This window comes from Argiope bruennichi, chromosome 2 (genome assembly GCF_947563725.1).
Source record: "Argiope bruennichi chromosome 2, qqArgBrue1.1, whole genome shotgun sequence".
Classification (NCBI taxonomy): domain Eukaryota; kingdom Metazoa; phylum Arthropoda; class Arachnida; order Araneae; family Araneidae; genus Argiope; species Argiope bruennichi.
The window spans coordinates 117,905,561-117,929,225 of record NC_079152.1 but is presented as its reverse complement, the minus strand read 5'-3'; the positions used below and the strand labels follow the sequence as shown (position 1 = coordinate 117,929,225).

The window sequence follows — 23,665 nt, the reverse complement described above, 5'->3', positions numbered from 1 at the left end:
ATATAATTTATTATTTTTAGTATACAAATAGAATTTGGAGTTATAATATCTCCTTTCAATTGATTTCTGTCATTGAAAAAATATATAATAATACAGTTCATTAGATAATAAAAAAAAAAATTGTGAATGAAACAGATTAAATCAATAAAAATTAGTATTATTTTTGCAAAATTTGCTCTATTATGTATCATTTAAGAGAAATAATATTTAAAAAAAACACTAACTGAAGATTTTATAAAAAGATTACAACAGGAAAAGAAAGACAATTTAAAATTTTATAACCAATGTAGTGACTATCTCAGATTTTGTTCATAATAAGCTCAACTGACCAATATCCACACTGAGTACATCTTAATTGCCTTTACAAACTTTGAAATAAAACGATTACATATTATTATTATTCTTAAATATTGCATAAAAATTCAAATAAGAGAAATTATTTAATTAAATAATCATTTGCAAATAAGAAATGATTTCAGATACATTTAACCTTTTTTTTTTTTTTTTGATATTTACAAAATAGCATAAACAGCAAAAAATTCATAATTTTCCAGATACATATTTAACATTAATTTATTTGAAATTCAAATGTATAATTGTAATTGTAATTTCATACTCATTTAAAAACAATCTTCACTATATGTTTATGAAAAAAAAAAGTCTGCACATTTGAGGATTGAAATATTATTGCAATGTCATGGCAATAGCATCAATATATAGTATAACATAAAATATAATAAAATAATTCAAATGAACTTGAATGTATAAATATTTGAAGCTGAAAGACTAATTTGCTATAGATAAAGACAAAAATTGAAATAAGTCATTAGCATATAAATATAAATAAGGAAAAAGAATTATGTAATACAAGATGGAAGTAAATGCAACTTTTCAGCTTTTGTATAAGATGAATTATCAACTTTTTTGGAATTCATTTTTTTAAATATATTAAAACTAAAACCAATAAAATATTTAACTTTTAAAAATAAACAAAGTAACATAAAACAATATAAAAATTAAGAGACTGAAAATCATATTATAAAATTTTCACTCTGTACAAAATTATGATTTCCTTAATTCTCAATTTTCTTTAAATAAATAAATATATATCATTTCAATTATCAACCAGATAAAATTATTTTAATAAATAAATGCTTGTGATTAGATAAATCATGGCATACTACCATAATAGGCATTATTAAAAATTAAGGTTTGTAAAACTTTCTACAATAGCTGCTCTCTTTCTCTCTAGATATATATATCACACACATACACACATGGAAAAAAAAACTTTCTATAAACATGTCCATAGCTAAAACTATACTAATAAAAAAAACGTTTTGTAAAATGCTCAGTTAGTTTCAAGATTATCAATACTTATATTAATTTCATTTAAAAGATCGCTTAATGCAGAGTGATTCATATCATCAGTTAAGCTGCAATTAGATGGAACAAAAAGAGAAGACTCTGATTGTAACTGTTCACGCTTTTTACAAGATGAAGATATTCCAACACCATTTTCACCATTGTTTTCCAAAATAGTATCTTCTATTTGGTATTTCATCCAAGGAAACCTATAAAAGGTGTAACAGCTATATAAGAGATATTTCACACATAAACTAAACAGTGATTCAAAATCATAAAATAATATTTAAAAAATAAAAAGCATTTTCTTTGAGTTATCATTTTTAAAAAATAAAAATTAATATTTTTAAAAAGCTATATATGTTTCATTTTAAATTATGGTTATTTAAATATGTTTCATTTAAAAAAAATCTTTAAAAACAAAATAGTTTTATGTGAAAACATACCATTTACTTTTTTAATTAAATAAATAACAGTGAATTTTGAAAACAAAATAAATAAAAACTGCAGAAGCTAAAAAAAATACATCTTTTTACTTTGAAATAGGCTTATTAAAATAATAATAATAACAATGATAAATAACAAAGTATATATGAATGCAAAAGAATTTTTTGACAAGTGATAAATAAAATACTGAAGGATATTAATCTGAACAGGCTGTTTCCATTCTTCATGCACAATTCATAAGCAGTTATTTCATATATGCCAATATTCTTTCTTAAAAAAATCACTAGATAAAATATTTTTCATATTACAAAATTTTTATAATAAATTTAAAATGTAGCATATAAATTTAAAAAGCAACCTGTTTAAAATAACCAAATTAAAATTATTGCCACTAGGTATTATAAAAATTAAAACCTAAAATAGGGAACTAAGTTTTGTGAAACACTGCTAATAACCATTTCAGCTAAAAATGCTGCAAACATAATAAATAATCTAACCTCTTTGACATGATATGTTTAGTTTTAGATTATAGATAAAATAAATTCATTTTCATACAAATAAGTTCACTCTTCCAACAGATGAAAAACGCTCTCTTAAAAAATATTCCCTACTCTTATACCAGCAAGTTATTTCAATAAAATAACTTTTAAGATGAGAGAATAGGTCTTTTAAAGCAAATAAACTACATTATTTGGCATGTAATTGAATGTCTGAAATCTTAAGAATACTTTACTCACTTATATACTCAAGAAATTTTAAGTAAAAAACATTATTGTTGTTATTATTTTGAAGCTCAACATGGAATGCAGAAAAATTGATTTAATTTCATGGACAGTTAAAATGCTGTTTCTTTATTCAGAGACAGTGACAATTATGAATGTATGAGAAGCATTTAAATTAATTCATTTAAAAACACTTGTTATATACTCTTTGAATTTCTAAATATATTTTACTTTGTAAACAAAATTGAATTTACTAATTCAATAATTAAAGGTTTTCAAGCAAAGTATAAGAAATAAAATGGGAGATATAAAATTTTTTAAAAAAATGATTAAATCTTCTACAATATATAACAATCCTTATAACTGTGATTAAAAATTTCTTACTGAGAATTTTTTTTTAAAAGCTTTATGATATGAATTAAATTATTGCAATGTTCTTCATTAAAAAAAAAGGAAAAGAAAAGAATAGAAATTCTGAAAATGTATAAATTAATGGATAAAATGTGACAATAATAAAATTTTATGCCCTTTTATATATTCTGTTGTAAAATAACTATCATTTTATAAAAATATTTCACAAGAGAATGCAGCTAAAATATAATTCTTAAAAAAAAATTTACTTTTAAGTTTAAATCATTTGTATTTTGTTTTAAAAAAATCAATAATGTATCTTTTGTCAATGAATGGTTTCTAGTAAAAGAAAATGTATGCAAGTATTAAAGTAGATGAGTTTTGGTTGGGGCAATATGAAAGCAAAATCAGCATAAAAAATAATGAGGGAAAAAAAATCAAGACAGCAAATGTGAGCCTTGTGTGGGAGAGAGAAAATAAAAGTAATATCATATAGTAGCGTATAAGCCAAACTATGACTTCAACTAACATAAAATTCAATGAGAGGCACTTTTAGTTGTTTTGTTAAAATTTTATTATTGTGTAGTAAGCAAATATTAATTCCATATCACCAAACTGTTAATTCATTTTCTGCCTTCTTTCTTTATTTTTAATTTTTTCATTGCTTATTGAACTTTAAAAGTGGAAAAATAACCAAACAGGTTTAAAAACAAAATTTTTGAATAATCACGAATGTTGTAACTCTAGATAAGCCACCACTATTACAAAGTAATTATATTCAATAATACACATTCAATAGTCACTTATATTCACACATTATTGAAATTACATCAAAATTAAAAAAATCAGTTCTATAACATATTGAAAGACATTAATTTTCAATATTATAAATAAACATCAGATTTGTTATAAATAAAGAATAACTTACAATCCTAAGACATTAAAATCTCCAGAAGGCCTTTGCAAAGAAATCTCTGCTATTGGCACATTATTGAGAAAGATGCCGTAGCCACCAACATTAGTTATCTGTGAATCGGTTATCACAATTTTAGTAAAACTGTTAGGTGACAATGCACATTCAGCATCAATTTGTATGCCATGCCTTCTTGAAAATAAGATTTTTGATGATTTGATAGAACAAGCACTTAATGATCTCATCTGTACTCCATCTTCCTGTTAAAAAAAATACAAATAGATAGAATTAAAAGACTTAGAGTCAATTTGATCAAACTGAATTGCTAAATTAATACTGAGATTAAAAATGAATTGTTTTTAATCAGCTCATACTAGAAACAAGAAATTAGTAGTGTAATAACAAAGACACATAACTAATTAGTGTAGTAAACAAAGACACATAGGAGGGGAGTGACATCGTATACCTAAAACTACTTTTGACAAAATATACTAAGGTTTGATATGAACTATGTCTATGATAATTCATTTTTTATATACAATTTTTTTTATTGCTTTTACCTTAAAATAAACCCATAAGGAACAAGAACAAGAGTTTTATCTATAAATTAATAATGCAATTTAGATTCAAACTTCATAATCTAAGCTATTTTTTTCTTTCTTTTTCTTTTTTTTTAAATTTTAACTAATGGTTTTCCTCAAACATAATGTCTTACAAAATAACAGAAAAATGAAACTTTTTTTTTAAAAATTATATTTTGTTAATGAAAAAAAATTAAAATGTCATCCTTAAAATTAATACATATTAGCAATGCAAAGAATATCTTAACGTATTGCATACGGGTCACGAGATTTCTCGTTTTTAGCTTGTCGAATGTTGTTTCCAGTTACAAGATATTTCGTTTTCCTGTCTTTTCAACTGAACAAAAAGAATTTGCACCATAGGTTACTAATGGCATTTCCTAATTATAGTAAACAGGTGTATACTCTAATTAGTGTAGTAAACAAAGACATATAGGAGGGGAGTGACATCATATACCTAAAGCTACTTTTGACAGAATATACTAAGGTTAGATATGAACTATGTCTATGATAATTCATTTTTTTATGTACAATTCTTTTTATTGTTTTTACCTTAAAGTAAACTCATAAGGAACAAGAACCCAAACAAGAGTTTTACCTATAAATTAATAATGCAATTTAGATTCGAACTTCATAATCTAAACTATTTCTTTCTTTCTTTCTCTTTTATTTTAACTAATAGTTTTCCTCAAACATTAGGTCTTACAAGAAAACAAAAAGATGAAACTTTTTAAAAAAATTATTTTTTTGATGAAAAAAAATTTAAATGGCATCCTTAAAATTAATACATATCAGCAATACAAAGAGTATCTTAATATGTTGCGTAGAGGTCATGAGATTTCTCGTTTATAGCTGGCCAAATGTTGTGGCCGGTTTACAAGATATCTCGTTTTCCTGTTTTTTCAACTGAATCAATGCATAACCAACCAAAATATTTGGTTATTTTTGGTTTTTTGTTATGTTACCAGGGTGATAAAGCCTTACACATTCTTATGACAAATGATTAGCAAAATAACGGAGTACAGACATTCCAAACATGTGGAAACAATCAGTCAGTATAGACAGTACGTTGGTAGATCTGTGCCGACCATTTACTGTACCTTATAAAGTGTTTTATTATTTACATTTTGTTATTTCAATGTTCAAGTTTCAATTTGTAAGCAAACAGCTTTGTAAAATGTAGAAAATCATTATATTTTATACATCTATTTATTATATATAAGTAATATTTAAGAATACTTTGTGTAAATATAATACCAAATGTAAATTAAAAATATTCATATATGCATGCTACTGGCTGCCAAGCATGCTTCTTGAACATTCAAAAATGTGAGGTCTCTGGGAACATGTTGAGCGCACAGAGCGCCATATGCAATGTGGTAATATTATTACAATTGAAAAATTCATTAAAACGAAAGAGTAAAAGCAAAATTCAAATTGTTATTTTCATGTTTAGAATCTAATGTTAGATTCTAAACACTAAAATAACAAATATTCTTTTAAGTAGAATTATTAATTTTATTTCTGCCATATAACTGGATGATCCTTTGATTTTTTTCCAAATAAATATTTAAAATGTTAAATTATCAGTCAAACATTTTTTTTAAAATTTTATCTAAATTTTATAAAAAGATTTTTATACAGAAACAACAGAAATAAATTTGTATAATTTATTTCTTCTTATATATTTTTGGAATACTGAAATGGGTTTTTTTTACTTCCTATTTATATGATACAACAATTTTTTTTTACTGAATAATTAGATTTCATTTTTGATACTAATTGTATTCTGCAGTGAAACCATAGTTTATTTGATATCCCAGTTATCAGCAGACTGTGTCAGTTATCCCAGTTATCAGCAGATATGTTATATTTTTTTCATAAACACGGTGATGTATTGGTGATGATGTATTCATGGTGGTGATGATGTATTCATTGAGATTTGTACTGAATTTTCAGTGTTATTTATATAAACTTGTAATAAATAATTAAAATCAATTACTTAATGTTCTACAATTATCTAATGTTTATTTAATAATATTTATTTCAATGATTTTGAATTTCTAAAAATAATGAAATAATTACTAGAAAATATAAAAATAAATTTAAATTCATTACACATGAGAGAAACAAAATTGCAAAGTGCTAGAGAAATCAAAATAAAATGATGATTAACCCTTATGTTCATTTTGTATAGTATACCATACATACAGCTTTTTACATTTATACATAGAACTATATAAATTTTTTTTTTTTTTTTTTTTTTGCTTTTCTTCAAAAAAAGCATACATTTATACATACTTTTTACATTTATACATACTTCTTGCATTTATACACACAACTATATACATTTTTTTTTCTTCAAAAAAACAATTTTGCCACGATAAGGGTTAATACTTACACTAGAATTAGCTACAGTTGTGTTTTCCAATGATGCTTCCACACCTTCAAGTAACAAGATGCCTATTTTGGCTCCATTGCTGTCAATGACACAATTCTTCAAATGAGTTTCACCATGATGAACAACAATAGGACTAAGAAGTCCCGATTTTCCAACCAAAGAAATATTTTCAATCATTATTTTCTCAGCTAAGCAGTTTAGAAGAACATCACTATTTCCTGTAGCTTCAAGAACAATGTCTGCAGCTACACCTATACCTATAACAACAAAATAATTTTAGTAAAATTCTATAAATTGCTTCAAATATAATAATATTTTAAATCTTAATTAATTTTCTAATTTTTATCTTAATTTTGCCCATATTAACTTCATTCAAAAATGGTGCCTTATTTTCTGATCCAATCCCCAATTTTTATTTAATTATTTTCAACATGCGCTCTATAAAAATGCTGACTTCAATATTTTTTCACACTCCAAGTGAGGGATAAAAATTCCAAATGCTTACAACATTCTTTTAAAGATACCCAAGATTCCCAATCCTAAGTCGACATGCAGAAAGGAATCCCTATCAAGATCTCATATTAAAATCACTGTAAAGAAAAGTTTCTGCCTCTTCTCCTTCTGCTCGTGATATGGACTGATGTATCTCTTATGATCGTTTATTTCTTGTGCAAATATGCTTCCTGGAATGAAATAAATCGAAGTTAAAATTTCAAAAATCTCTTCTGTTCGGACACACAGCTTTTAAAACATGTTTGTTTATATTTTATATATATGCATTTAAACATATTTTTTTAGCAGTTGCGTAATTGAATAGAAGAGACATTTGAAATTTTAAAATTCGATTTATTCCATCATGGAAGGCATATTATAAACAAAAAGTGACAAGGAAAATGCGTCCATTCACATCACGATACAAATGCAAAATAGCGAAAGATCCCAACATTTTCAGGAAGTTTATACCATGAGAATCTGATAGGGATTTCTTTGACATGTATAGATTTAGGATATGGAAATCTAGGTATCTTTAAAAGAATGTGGTAAACGTTAAGGATTTCTATCCCTTCATTTGAAGTGTGGGAACCTGCTGATCACAGAGCTCAATTAGGATTAATTAAATAAAAAAGGGTAGAAAGGTGGAATAAGAATATTTTAGAATGAAACTATATGCTAAATTAAGATAAAATTAGGAAATGAATTAATATTTAAATTAGATTTAAAAATACCATTATATATACACACCTATTAATAATATCAATAAAAATTTGATGATTTTTAAAATATACATCTAACTGACAGATTTTCTAAAAAAAAAGCAATTAAAAATTGGAAGTAAAATATAATACTTATATTTCAATTGCTCTCAATTTTTAATATATATTACTTATAAATATCATAAAATAATACAAACAATTAGTATTATAATTTTTATTTTGCATGGGCATGCAAAACTAATAATATGACCATACATAGTCATAGATTAAAAATTACTAAATTATCAAAATGTTTCCCAAATATTTTCCCATTTAATATTTCACAAAATTTTAACTTTTCACCTCATCTGGAAATTGATAAAATAAAATATTAATTTCAGGAGAAAAATTAAAATTAATTGATATCAGTATATACAGTTTTCCAGCAAATCCTGTTTTGATCTCTAGCCAATTTCTGTTTTGTCACATAGCGATTCAAACCGAATTTTTTTCCATGTGTGAGAAAAATAAATGCAGTCATGAAGAATAACTAGTTTTTATTATGTAGCTTGCAGTATTTGAAAATGCTTATGTAAAAACATATAGATTATGGGGTTTTTTTTCTTTTCTATTCAGCATTTTTTTTTCTTTTTTTTTCTGTATTTGGATATGTCTCCCTTTTTTTTTTAACAGATCCACTTGTTTCAATCCACTTGTAATGATTAATTGTTCATAAACATTATATAGTTATGGGACTGCAAACTTCAATATTTTTTTAATGTTGCATTGTAGCAAAGGTTAATAACTCATGGTCTGAAGATTCATAACATTCTAACTTCAGTTGAAAGTTATAACTAATATTTTCTTTCAGCATTATTTATTTATTTTGTATTTGATATAAAATATTATTATTTTTGAAATAGATTATTTTTGTTTTCTGTAATGATTCAACAATATTTTAACATGTCAAAAACATTTTGCATAATTTCAATCATTTAATTTTACTTATTATTTCTTGGTGTTTAGTTTATCATGTTATGAAGTTCAGTTTTTGTTGTTGTTCCAAGATTGTGTCATATTTGATTTCTTTCTATTAGTGGATCACTATTTATTTCAAACAGATTTCAGTAATTAGTGTTGATTTAGTGTTCGTGAACATTGTGGGTAGAGAAGATCTCGCTATAAAGCAACAAAACTTTTAATGTTACCATATACTTACATCTACGCTGAACTACAAATAATACCCCCCCCCCTCTTTGAGTATTGTGCTAATATGCATGCAATTTTCTACAATAACTTTTGGAGATATTGTTAAGAAGATAACTGCATATCTAAATAAACACTTGCTAAAAATAAGACGAAAATAAAAAAGTTACCTTGAACAGAAATATCACATTCTAACCATCCTAAATTATCACATTCATAAATGCCTGGAAAAATGAATATTTTGTCTCCAGTTGTACTATGTTTGAAAGCAATTTCTGGATGATGTTCAAATTCTAATACTGATGTGGATTCTAGTGATAACACTTTCTAAATAGGAAAAATAAGAAGAAATTACTTTTTTTATCATTTCTTTCACAGGAAAAAAAAATGTATTTATTCAAACCTAAAAAACAATTATATGTAAATTTAAAACACAGCTATTAAAATAATGGAAATTTTATTTTTCAGCACTTTGAACTGTTCAGATTTTGAAAAGGTATTTAGCACAAGTTGATATCTTTAACAGATCACTTTATATTTTAAAAGAACCTATAAATACTATATTATTAAAAATATCATCTTTATAAAACATTTTTATTCTTTATTAATTTTTTTATGTTATAATGATAAATTTTGCTATATTTCTAGGTATTTAAGAGTCTCATAAAATCTGAAAAGGAACTTTGAAATTCAAAATATATTATTAAAAATCTTTAAAATGAAGTTGTTAAAAATAAGTCATATTTAGTTGAATATGCAATTGAGTTTATTCAGCCATTTGAACCAATTATCAATTTCTTTTGCTTTCCTTCTAATAAATAGTTTTTTTTCTATTGTAAGAAAACTAGTTGCTTTAAGTCAAATTCCAAAAATCTAATCAAGTTTTAAATGCAAATTTCATGGTACTTAAATTTTTTGTAGTATTATAACAAATTAAATAACAGTTTAAAGAGTTAATTCATAAGGCAAAATAAAAAAAAATTAACAATCAAAGCAAAGCAACTAATTGCAGTTCATCTTTTGAAGAGGATCATTGCATTATTTGTTGCATTATGAGACTAATGGAAATTATTTAGAATAGTTTTAAACTATTGATATTTCATTTAAAAATGAAATGGAAACTCTTTCTTCATAACTGCCAGCAAATACAAATGATCAGATTTCTTTCATAAATAATATCAATTTCGAATTTTCGAAAAAGATGTGAAATAAATTCTTATTCTGTATTAAACAAAATTATAATCATTTCAAAGATATTAGTAAGTCAGTTTTAAAAAACTATCAGACAAAAAAAACGGGGGGGGGGGGGGATGATAATAATATATAAAATGCATACTTTTACAATTTCTTTGCTAAATTCTTTTGCTACCACATATGTCACTGGAGATGATTTTGGTTGCTTTTTTAATGACCTGCCAGGCGTATACTTTTTTGTAACAAATGTTCTGCAAAAAGTAAATAAATTTTAATTTACACAGTATACATGTAATCTATGCCCACTGTTTGATATTTATAACATAATTCAATTTTAAACATTAAGTTCTAATAATTAATGAATATGAAACTTGGATAAATAGATAGTATTATATAACATACAATTAACAACCCCCTGTTTGATATTTATAACATAATTCAATTTTAAACATTAAGTTCTAATAATAAATTGAAACTTGGATAAATAGATAGTATTATGTAACATACAATTAACAACCTATTGTTGAGAAAGGAATGTTAATTTCTTTTCTTGGTCATCTTTGAAGATAGATATTGGGAATCAAACAGGCAGATGTAATTGGTGATTAAGGTTGAGTTGATATCCTGTTTTACTATATATGGTATAGAATTATACTGATAATCAAATGAACCTCATTCAGCCAATTCCTAATCACACTGGAAGGAAGCTCATTGCTCAATGGTCATACAATTTGCACAAAGGCAGGTAGCAGATAAGAATACAATTCCAAATTGGGATTTTGCTACTTCAGATGAATGCTTGATGATGATGAGCTAGTGGTTTTGGTTTTGACAGTGATTGGCAAGTACATAAGAAAGAAATGAAGAGCTTTGTTGATAAAATTGGGGAAGACAGGGATTCTACAGTACATTGATAAATGTTGGAAAAGGGACAGTACTGACTAGGAATGAAATATGTATAGTTAAAAACATCATACAGACTGGTGCACGTATAAATCTGTCGTGGTCACAAAGTCCTCCATTTCGAGAGTAATATCATTGGGGGTACTGGATTAGGGGTGATCATTCTCTGATTCAAGTCTAAATTATGATCTGTGGATGAGTGAATGAAAGGCATGAATGAAGTCCGCCCCATAAAAAGGGTTGTGACGTGTGTGTAGCTAAGTCGTACTCTTGGCCCTAGATGGCTCTACGTAAAAAACAAGAGACGTACCCTTGACTTAAAATCACTGACTTCTAAAGTCAGTGGGTTTGTCTATGACAAGTGCCATTAGAAACAACAACAACAAAAACATCATACAGTCTAATAGCATAGGCAGGATGGATGAAAACTATACTAACTTCATACTTTTCATGATTGATACAATAACACCCAAATGAAGAAGGGGGGGAGGAGAAATGAGGTCAAGAAGATTATCAATTTAATTCAAAAACTTATGTTGAAAATCTGATGCTCTTATTCTCTGTCCATTTGGAATATTTGACACTTCTATGTATTTGATATAAAGTATCAGGTTGAAGCAGAATCGTTCGATCCAACTGGTAATCTCTTGATTGTACACAAGGGGATTCTAAGAATATTCTGAGAAAATTAGCATTTAATTTCTCAGAATAATTCAAGAGAAAGACTATGTCAGTAATCCAACAGACACTCAATCAGAAATTCCCTGATTGAGTGTCGATATTCGATATATCACTATGCAATGGAAATGTTGTAAATTGATAAAAATGAAAGAAGGGGATAAAAACAAAAACATACAATTATTTGAAATCTGCCACTTGTGCATAGAGGCATTCACAGAAAATTGTGACCTTTTTAAAGCCCACTATATGATACATATCCCTGCATATAGTATAACTAAATATTTAGCTTAAATGTAATAACTAAAAATACTTAATGAGACTCGTGTTGCCTGAATACACTATAATATATGTAATATTATTTTGAATATAGAATTGAATTACAAATGTATAAATGTATCAACAGCAAAATACATAATTAAATGTATGCAACATTATAAAGAAATTTTACATATGTGTTATATATTATATATATATATATATATATATATATATATATATATAACCAATCTAAAGTAAGAAATATTTTGAAAACAAAACCAAAATAAAAATTAAACGAAATAGTTTCGGAATCGCAACTATTTCTTATTCAAACTAAAACCAAAAAAGGAACAGGAAAAACTTCATAATATTTAGAGAGCGCAAATGCAGCTACTTCTGGAAGACAGATGAATTGAGACAATATATATATATATATTTTAAGAAAAGACACTAATGGAAAACAGAAGAAAATGAGCTGCCCCTGGCAACCAACTTGTTCGTCCAGATAATTCACTTTTTAGACTGTTAAACAATTAATATTAATTCATTTTTTTAAATATCAGTTTCACAATTTAAAAATATGAATATAATTAAATCAATCTGCAATAAATTATTGTGGGTACAAATTGAAAGTGTATATACTGCAAAATAAAAATGGAAGTGATAATCTTACTTTAAAATTATTATCCAAAAATAGTTAAAAAATTAAAATCCAATGGACATTAATCAAAATTAATATCCATTTTTTTAAATCTTAATTTTAATGAATGCAAAAGCCATGTGTTTGAATGTTTTGATACTTGAATTTCATGACTTTAAAATAACTGTAATTTAAGATTGAAAAATTTATTAAAAGTAAAGAAAAAATTGTTCAGAAATGAAATCAATCTCATTCAAAGTAATTTTTTTAGTTTTATGACAATGCAAAAACCAGTTTTGTGAGATTAATAGTTTTGGAAGATATAGTCATCTATTTCCTTAAGTAAGTCATAATTTTTATCTATGCAGTTATGGTGAAGCCTATTTTTGTCCTCAATTAAACTTTCTCTTTGGTATCTGTTTTTTGGTTTCTTATACATCTTCTTTCCTCTGATTGAATTAAGTACTTGGCACGAAGAGTAGAATTTATAATAATAATATTTTTCAGACCCATTAATTAGCAATGTATTAAATTAAATGCAGTTGTAAAAGTGCTAAATGAAGCATCTGAAATGTCCGTATATTGTTTTGTTTATATTTTACTAATACCAATCCATAATAAGTAATAAGAGCAATTTCTTTGCCATGTACATTAATGTTTTATTTATATAGATAACACTAACATTAATTCTTCAAAGACAAGGGGAAATACTTCAAATTAATACTTTTTAAATGATTAAGGATCTTCATAACATGAAAATTTGATCTGTAACAACAATGTAAAAAATATATTTCTTATCTTGCATCTTCTATGCTATTTTTAAATACTAAAAAATTTATGAAATTTTATTTGAAATAAAAAATACAATAATTTTGTAAATTTACTGTCAACAAAAAATTATAATACTAACAGTTTTAAAATATGCAAGACATATTGTTTCAATAAAATGAAAAGCATTTTTAAAATCATATAGGTAGGTTCACTTAAAAATAATAAGGCAAGAAGTTCTGTGATTTTTGAATTTGAAAATTGAAAGAAAAAGCCTTTAATTAAAAATAAGATTAAATATAATATAAAATAATGAATATAATATATAATATGTCAATTTCTTATTTTGTATTATTTAGACATAATACACATAATACGTCAAAATAAATTTATAGTTGCATAAGTATAACCATAAGTATGAGTATACCCTATAAATTCACACTTCCTATAATTTGTAATATTACAACATTCCAATAATTTTTTATGTGTTTTAATTAAAAATATTAAATAAAATGTTGTATAATTGCAAGCTTTTTATAAAAAATTTCAAGAGAATATTACTAACTGCTATTCCTTTAAAAATTAACTCAGGAGCATATTCCCAGTTTCTTCTTGCATACTTCAATATAAAGAACAAAGTTACTCATTACATGGGCTAAAATGATTATGTCTGTTAGGTAAACTCAAGTTCTCAATTAGCAATGATAAAAAAAATCAAATTATTTTGTTTCATAATCTAAGATTAAATAAAATAATGCTTTATTATTACATAGTTTTGAAGTTTCCTGGAAACAACAGCTGTATTTATGGCAGAAAAGAATTATTTTTACATAAATCTACAGTTCAATGATAATGGTTTTAATACTATATTGTTTTGCCTTTGGTTTTCCCAAGTCTTTACAGCACTTTTAGTTATAACCATGATAACAAAAATATAAATAAACGAGTCTCATATTTTCATAGAGAAAAAGTAAAATTATGCATTTGTGTGTATAAATATAAATGCAATAATCAAAAAAAAAAAAAAAAAAATGTTTTTTTTCGATACAGAGACAAATAAAAGTCCATATAATATTTTCTCTAAGAACAAATTGCAACATATACATCTTTGTAAATACAATGTTTAACTTAGTAATATAACAAAGAAAAATTATGTATTAGAAAAATAAATCATGTATAAAGACAAATTTGGTCCAAAATTGATACAAATCCACCCTATTAGTTTTAAGATCATATTTCAAAAGTGCCTTAACTGATTTATAAATTGAATGTATAAATTTCCCCTTTCTTGTCACTAGGTTAGGCCAATAGATTTAATTAACATGTTAATATCAAAAAGACAAATTTCAGTAACTTTTTAATTAAGAAAAACTTTATTAAAATTACTGTAAAAGTGAAATCAAAATCTAACATACTTATTTACAAAATAAAAACCAATTTAAAACAACACTGTAGGGACCTAGAAAAAATATTTGTTAGAAACAGTTTAAGTATGTATATATGTACTTGTAAATATTGATCTTATGATTACTTGCTGATATAAAATTAAATTTTATAACCTTCAAAATGTTTAAATTTTTTAACAACTTCAAAATAAATTCTAATTTAAAAAAAAAGAGATAGAAAGAGGATTACTAATTTTAAAGTTATTATTCCCTATTAGATTTTTTTTTTTTTTTTTGCTTTTTCACTTTTTCAAAAATAATTGGTCTGTTAATAGGCAAGTTTTACATTCTTACCTAGCTTCCAACTTAGGGAAGTTTTGCACACTTTATTATTTACAGCACTTTAAATCATTTTTTATCTGTTAGATAAGATATCCACAATATCTTTTCTAATTTTTCAAAAATTAGCAACCATTGACTGAGACTTTTTTTAATAACATCAATTTGCTGTAACTTTTGGTGAATTTCTAAAATCATTTTCAGCTTTTCTTCAAAAGCCAAAGAAGAAATCTTGCTGTTGTGAAGACTGAACACAGTGAAAATAAACTTCATGGAACATGCAGTCAGTATGAAGTGCTAACTGTGAAAAACTGATCTGACAACACATTCAAAATACTGCCCCCCCCCAATCCCCCCGCTATAATAGACTTCATTTGCATGCACTCCCTCAATTTCCCAGTCACCTGACATTTCAGACCTCTAGGTATTGTTTTCCAAGGAGTAAAAAATAAATAAAAGGAGTGAGGATATTGCACTACACCAGATTTCTAAAATAAAATTATCATTTGAGACAGGCACATTTAAAATGTGATTATTGCTGTTGGGAGTTTCAAAGTAAATAGAAATTCCTCTGAAAACAAAGAAATTACTGTTATAGACAAGTTTATTATTATAAGAGGTTTCATTGTATTTATTTATATATTTAGAAATATTACTGCAAAACTGGCAAAATATCATTGGAAATTTATAGTTAAAAATTAATTTAATGAGTATGCATACAAATTATCTTTCATTAACATTATAAATTCAAATTAATACAAATATATAAATTTAATATACCTTATAACTGGGTTCTCTAACATTTCCATTTTGGCTTGAAGCTTTTCCAACTTTTTTCTTAATGTTAGCGAATGCATCAAATCATCCTCGTTTATTTCTGCTTCAGAATCACTAACATGCATTTCTGAATATAGCATTTTCAACTCTTTTACAATTCTTGAACCTTCTTTTAGAATTGACTTTATTTTTGAAATCATAGTCTTTGGTAATACATTATTCTTCATATCAAAATATCTAAAATGAAAGCATACAAATATAAGAGAGCTGTGATTCAGGGGGAAAAAAAATTACCATATAATTTACAATTCAGTTGATCTAATCTATCATGCTATAGATTAAAGATGAATATAGAGAAGAGGGGCCACACACTGACCAACACAACTGAATATTTCTAATATCATTTATAATACAATATTCTATTGATTTTTATCCTCTTAAGAATGCATAGTCAGAAATTGCTGCAAAAAGTAAGTACTTTTTAAGTATCTTAGTACTTACAAGTACATACGTAGATCCACATATTTTCTATGGAAAATAAATATAAAATTTTGTTTATAATTAAAAAAAATTGTTATAAATATTTTTTTAATTTTAGATATGCATTTTTTTAAATTTTAATATTTATTCCTGTATTTGCCCAATATTGTCTTTTATGTTAAAATAAAAAAAATATCTTTTTTGGTGATAAAATAATGGAAAGTGGCATTACCAAAAAATTAGATAAGAGTAACAATATATATATATATATATATATATATATATATATATATATATATATATATATATATATAATCTTTTTAAGCACTCCTTAAAATTAACAAATTACTAGTTAACTTGAACACGAAAAAATTCTGAAAATGTTAGCCCTGGTGGAAAAATAGAGTATAATCAAAAAATTTTAAAGCACAACAAAAATTATTTCATGTTTTATATCAAAAATTAGAGGATATGTATTGAAAAAATAAATTAATATTTCATCCTATATTAAAAATGTTTCAAGAAACCTTTAATATAATTTATGTTTATTTTGTTAATATTAATTTTTTTTGCATCTCAATAAATATGGTGTAAGAATATTATTTCTTTTTGACAGTTGTACTGTAGCAAATCACAAGATTTAAAAATCCATATGGAAAATCATATTTTCCATAAAAAAATTCAACACTTTTAGAGTGCTCAAAAAATAGTTTTTCAGTTTTAGCACTTTTCATGTTACTATGCATCCTACCCTTTAGTTTAAATATATTATTTAATAAGACTTTTTTTAAAATGTTTAAAAGGCTTACAGCTGCAAACGGGATTTAAGAATTTCTTCGGTATAAACAGTCTCTTCCTCACTGTCCCATGGTCTACAAATATGTTTAAAGAAAATCCTATAAGGAAGAAGGTAAGTGAATATAAGAATAAACAATAAATTAAAGAAATAAAATTGCAAAACTATATTTATAACAAGATAGTACAAATTTTTTTAAAAATCTAAAAAAGTTCAAAGTATGTAAATAGGTAAAAATAAAAGAGGGGGTTCAATTTAAAATAACTAATTTTTTTTTCAACTATAAAAGTCTTACAGGTAATTATACTTATGGCATTTTATTAAATATATGCAGAATGACAAAAATAATTACAGTATGAAATTTTTTAAAATTTATTTTAACTATATATTTCTATTTACATTTTTTTTAAAAAAATAGCGCACCAGTCAAATGATATTAATTTTTAATAGCATTTTTTTTTTAAGTAGACATTTTTTATCACAATACTGAAATAATTACATATTCAATTTCATTTGAAAAAAATAGTTAATTCTGTCACAATTATAAATTTTAATACTTAAATTTTTTTTTAAATATTTCTGTCACAACTTAATAATTAACTGCATTAATAATTTTTTTAAATGCTTACATCTTTAAAAAATAAATTATTACTTATTTTTCGACGCGTATTTCTTTTAAAAAACATAAAATATAAAAATCAATATTCCTTTTCATAAAAGGCACATTTGCCAGCACCTTTAACTTGGTCTCTTTATATGGATGTGAATTCTTATTTACTGCATTTACAAAGCTGCAGATGCTGGAATATGTGGTCTTACTAAAGAGGTTATTAAAATACATTTTCAAAAATCTGAAACTGACAAACCCAAAAAGAATTACCTTAATTTAAATTTTCATGAATAAAAACTCCTCAAGATGAAGCCAGATAGATAACTGGAGAAATATCTGCATTCTTAAAATAATTGAGAAAATCAAAGAATCAGTTCCTTGGCCCCAACCATTGGTTTGATTTTGACAGTTTTTACTTCATATGAAATTTAAAGACCTCTAAATATGTCATAAGTGTTCATTCCCCCCTCTTCATTTCCTAGAGATATCACAAAATAAAACTCTAATAGAGATTCCAGTCTCAAAAACAAGATCAATATTTGAAATAATTTGGTCACTTTGCAAGCATAGCAAACAATCATGTTTATTATTATTATTATTATTATTGTGCAAGTATGTTTTAAAACTGTATATTTTTGTTTTTAAAAAGAGAATTTCTGGAACTTTTTTCTAAAGTTAAATAATGGGGGGGGGGTGACTTATATGCAGATTTGTTAACCTTTCAGAAAACATGCGTACTTTTCCATTAACTGGGCACAAGCAATAAATTACTAAATATCCACAAACATAACACCTTTATTTTTATAGCTTACAGTTTATGAATTTTTTAATATGATTTTTTTTTATTTTGTTGAAATTAATTACTGCTTTTATGTAAATGAGTTGTTTTATTTCTAAAATTATTTATTATTGATTGTTTATGGCATTGTCAGAAAAATGACAGTTGAACTTGCTTTCCATCTACAGAAATACCAAACAGTAAGGCCAATTCCAGGGGTGTGCAACCTGTGCCACAATACTAGTCACCAAGTGATAATTTGGAAAATTTGTACACATTTGCTGACAGGAAAATAGCACAGAGAAAAGTTTAAAAAAAAACACGAATATTTTTATTTAATTAAGGGCTAAGCACATGTAGCAATGTACAATAGATACAAGGAAAAGGTGCCAAATATTTTGAAACCGGGATTGCCAAATAGATGCTAGAATTTTCTTCAATCATGATTGCCTGTAGTTCAAAGTTTGTCAAATTCCCATTCTGCTCATTTTTCAAAGAAAAAAAAGTTATAAAATGGCATAGAAAATAAAGTCAGCACAGATTTGAAAAACTGTACGCCACAGCAAACGAATGAGAAAAAAAGACTAGAGTTAAAATTATCATTGTTGACATCTGGCATTTTGTATAAAGAGGAAAATGCTCTCTTGCTTTAAAAATAAATTGATTTATATGCAGAAATATATGCTAATACTTTCTTTTGTGTGAAATAATGCAGTTTATCAAAATTGACAGACATGATTAAATTAATATCATTAATATAGTAGTGAATAATTGGTTAATGAAAACAGCATGTGATCTTAATATTCTATATTTTCATATTGCTCTGAGTATCAGTATAACTTGCAGGAATACCTAGAACTAGTTTGTAAGTGTCTTTTTTTTTTTTTTTTTTTTTGCTATAAATTAAGTTTAAAAAGTTCAAGTTATTTGCTGCTTAGAAATATTTAAGGCCAATTCCAGGGGTGTGCAACCTGTGCCACAATACTAGTCACCAAGTGATAATTTGGAAAATTTGTACACATTTGCTGACAGGAAAATAGCACAGAGAAAAGTTTAAAAAAAAACACGAATATTTTTATTTAATTAAGGGCTAAGCACATGTAGCAATGTACAATAGATACAAGGAAAAGGTGCCAAATATTTTGAAACCGGGATTGCCAAATAGATGCTAGAATTTTCTTCAATCATGATTGCCTGTAGTTCAAAGTTTGTCAAATTCCCATTCTGCTCATTTTTCAAAGAAAAAAAAGTTATAAAATGGCATAGAAAATAAAGTCAGCACAGATTTGAAAAACTGTACGCCACAGCAAACGAATGAGAAAAAAAGACTAGAGTTAAAATTATCATTGTTGACATCTGGCATTTTGTATAAAGAGGAAAATGCTCTCTTGCTTTAAAAATAAATTGATTTATATGCAGAAATATATGCTAATACTTTCTTTTGTGTGAAATAATGCAGTTTATCAAAATTGACAGACATGATTAAATTAATATCATTAATATAGTAGTGAATAATTGGTTAATGAAAACAGCATGTGATCTTAATATTCTATATTTTCATATTGCTCTGAGTATCAGTATAACTTGCAGGAATACCTAGAACTAGTTTGTAAGTGTCTTTTTTTTTTTTTTTTTTTTGCTATAAATTAAGTTTAAAAAGTTCAAGTTATTTGCTGCTTAGAAATATTTTTTTTAATACTGAAATTTGATGCAATATCTTTTAAATATCATTTAAATTAATAAATTATATAAAAAACTATTTTGATTCAAATATTTATTTATTAATTTAGAATTTTGCAGTATTAAATGTGATTTGTTTCAAATACTCTGCATAAAAACAATTGGATAAAGAGGGAGAGAGGAGTCATCATATTCTGATATTTTTAGAATATTTTTTTTTCTGTCTTTCTCTCCACTATTGCTTATTTTTTTAAAATTTAATTGCTGGATTTCTTCTGTTCTTCATCTCAATGATTGTTATGATCTGCTATATATATATATATATATATATATATATATATATAAACATTGATAGTTTTAAATATTTCTTCAGAATGTATAGAATGTTGAGAAAAGAAAATATTGAATGTTATTGAAAATATATAATGTTCAGAAATAGAAAATCAGTACATAAGGATGACTGAATATTAAAAAAATTGCAATAATGCCACAAATAACATAAAAATCCATGTTGTAAATATTCCAAAATAATATTTCAGATGCCAAATGCAATAGATATGGAATAAAAAAAAACTCATTCAATATTCAAAAATGCATTTTAAAGTCTTGAAGAATGTTTCATTTTATTATTGTTTACAATTTTATTTTTAACAACTAAATTTAATTCAGATGTCAATTCTTTTGAACATCATAGAAGCAAAACAAAAATTGTTTTTGAAACTTAAAGGAGTTTTTTTAAAACTTAAACAGGGAAGAAAAAAAAAGAGTATAATCTCAATCAAAAATGAGACATAGACAGAAATCAAAAAGATTTCACAATATGCAAGCAGATTAGGAAAAAAAAAAAAAAAAGTTCATTATTCTTATTAATTTGTATCTCATGAGAAATTATCAATATTTTTTTTCCTCTAAGAATAAATTCTTATTTCTGTAGAAAGAAACAGTTATATTTTTACTTTACAAATTATTACTGATGACAGTTTGCTGTAAAATCCTAGATGGGCCCACCTCTTGGCGACTTATTTGAAATCTTGCCAAGTTGACTACTAATTGAATATTTGTTATTATTATTATTATTATTTTTCAATTAAAAAACGATACTTGAAGGCCAGAAATAATAATAGATATAATAAAAAATAAATAAATAATAATAAAATAAAAAATAAATAAATAAAATTAAATTAATATAATATAAAATAAATAAGTTAAAAAAAACCCTGTCTAGGTTGCTACATTGGCGAAGTTATCGCCACTCGTTTGGCGAGAATTCAAAAAGACGCCAAGAGATGGGCTGCGATCCACCCCAGTTTGCTTTGTTTTAATCTATTTGCCTCACAAATTTACCTATCTATTAAATATAATACTCAAATATGAAAAATTAACAGTCTAAAGAATTGAAAGTTAAATTATTTTAAAAACTAAACGATTCTATACTATATTTTAAACTTAAAAAAATTACCTCACATATTCAATAGCAATAGCTGTTTCTTCAAACTGAGTTTCATAGTCATCTTCACTCACTACATATAATTCTGTAAGTGGAACTGTTCTTGGATTCTCAACATTTATTTCCTCTTTTAACTTATCTAAATTGTGAGTGATTCCATCATCAACAATAATGGACTTCACAAAAATATCTGCTTCTAATGATTGCAAACTTACATTAGTCACCTGTAAAAAATAACTATCATGTGAAAAGATTCATTAGACAAAAAAAATTTCATTCTAAATGAATAAAAACAAATAATTTTAGAAACAATCTCAAATACATTCTCCATTTTTAAAGCAAATTCTTTCAATTGCTTTTACATGCAATTAAAGTGAAAAGAGTACGAGTTTTCTGTTATCAAACTGAGATACAACAGGAAAGCAATAGATGACAACTAATTTTTTGTATAGGTTCTAATATATAACTATTTTCTTACTATTTATAAATAAAACTTAAAAATCTAAAAAAAAAAAAAAAAGGTGGAAAAAAAATATGGAAATTTTTTTATATTATTTTTCCTGAAAGATAATTCAGTAGTACCATACTGTCTGTGTAGTGAAGAGTTCTGAAAGAATTTCTCAGATACTAATATTTTTACAAATTAAATCCACCAGATTCTTGTTTTTATAAATAATTCACTAGTAAGATGTTTGGAATATTTAGTGCAAATTTTGAAAAAAACTGTAGTTCTCTTAGCTTCAGATAAAAAGTGGAAAATTTGTATCCCAGGTAATCAAGGATATCTGGCTATTTTAATATAACAATAAAAAGGGAATAAAATTACTTCTGCAATAAAATCATATTCTGCATCCAAGGGAGATGTATCTTTTGTTGATCTCCACACAGCTTTCCAACCAACAGGCTCTACTATACTGGTTACATATTCCACAAATGATGTTTCAATGCCTGAAAATGCAACTCCTCCAATTATATCAATGTAGTTCAGGAGCATATCTTTGAACGAAGTCAGGTCTACTTTGTAAACACTTGGACAAGAGTAAGATATATAAAAATCAGAATCTGAATCCATAGTTCTGCAAAATAAAATATTTTAATCACTTGCGATAGAAAATTATTAACTCAGATTTAAAGTTAAGCAGACATATTTTAAAATTCAATCAAATTAATACAGAAAAAGAAAATATTAGGGGAAATTTAGCTATTTAAAACTATTAGAATAGCAAGTTCTTAAGAGTAAAGGACAGCGAAAAAAAATTAATAAAAACACAAACATGTTTCTAAGCAGACGATATACGAACAAATATTTATATGCTCTTATAAAATAAAATTCCGTTTCAATAAGAAAAGTTTAGAAATTTTCATAACATCAAAAAAAAAATCATATGAATACACTTCAAGAAATTGCTAAAACCAAACACGTTATACATACTTAAAAGGCGCGGTCTATGACATGAAGTTCCTGATTGAATAATTATTTGAATGTAAACAAATTTAAATGACAGCGGTTATACTGTAGAGTTGAAATGTTTCTCAAATTAAGTGGATTCTTCAGAAGTGACTTAGTATATTTATTTCATATCACCCTAGAGCTCTTTTCATTTATTTATATTGAGTGTATATGCCTTTATCTCATCTTTCAAGGAAAAAAAAGCACTTATTGTTTTTAAAATGAAAGATTTATCATTTTTCTACAGGTTAACTACATCATTTAGTCATCTATCGGGAAAAGAAATATTTTCCACAATAA

The 23,665-nt window shown here is 25.2% G+C and overlaps 1 protein-coding gene across 1 annotated transcript; it reads right to left on the bottom strand.

Moving 5' to 3' along the window:
- Positions 1-1,056: 1,056 nt before the first annotated feature.
- Positions 1,057-23,415, bottom strand: LOC129961034 (SHC SH2 domain-binding protein 1-like). Its single transcript, XM_056074831.1, has 10 exons — positions 23,348-23,415; positions 22,742-22,991; positions 21,928-22,139; positions 17,414-17,500; positions 16,128-16,361; positions 10,516-10,624; positions 9,350-9,506; positions 6,781-7,037; positions 3,814-4,058; positions 1,057-1,574 (listed from the first exon to the last, which is right to left on the bottom strand). The coding sequence occupies exons 2-10, from the start codon at positions 22,985-22,987 to the stop codon at positions 1,352-1,354; spliced, it is 1,770 nt and encodes a 589-aa protein (XP_055930806.1). The 5' UTR covers positions 22,988-22,991; positions 23,348-23,415; the 3' UTR covers positions 1,057-1,351.
- Between the last annotated feature and the right edge of the window lie 250 nt (positions 23,416-23,665).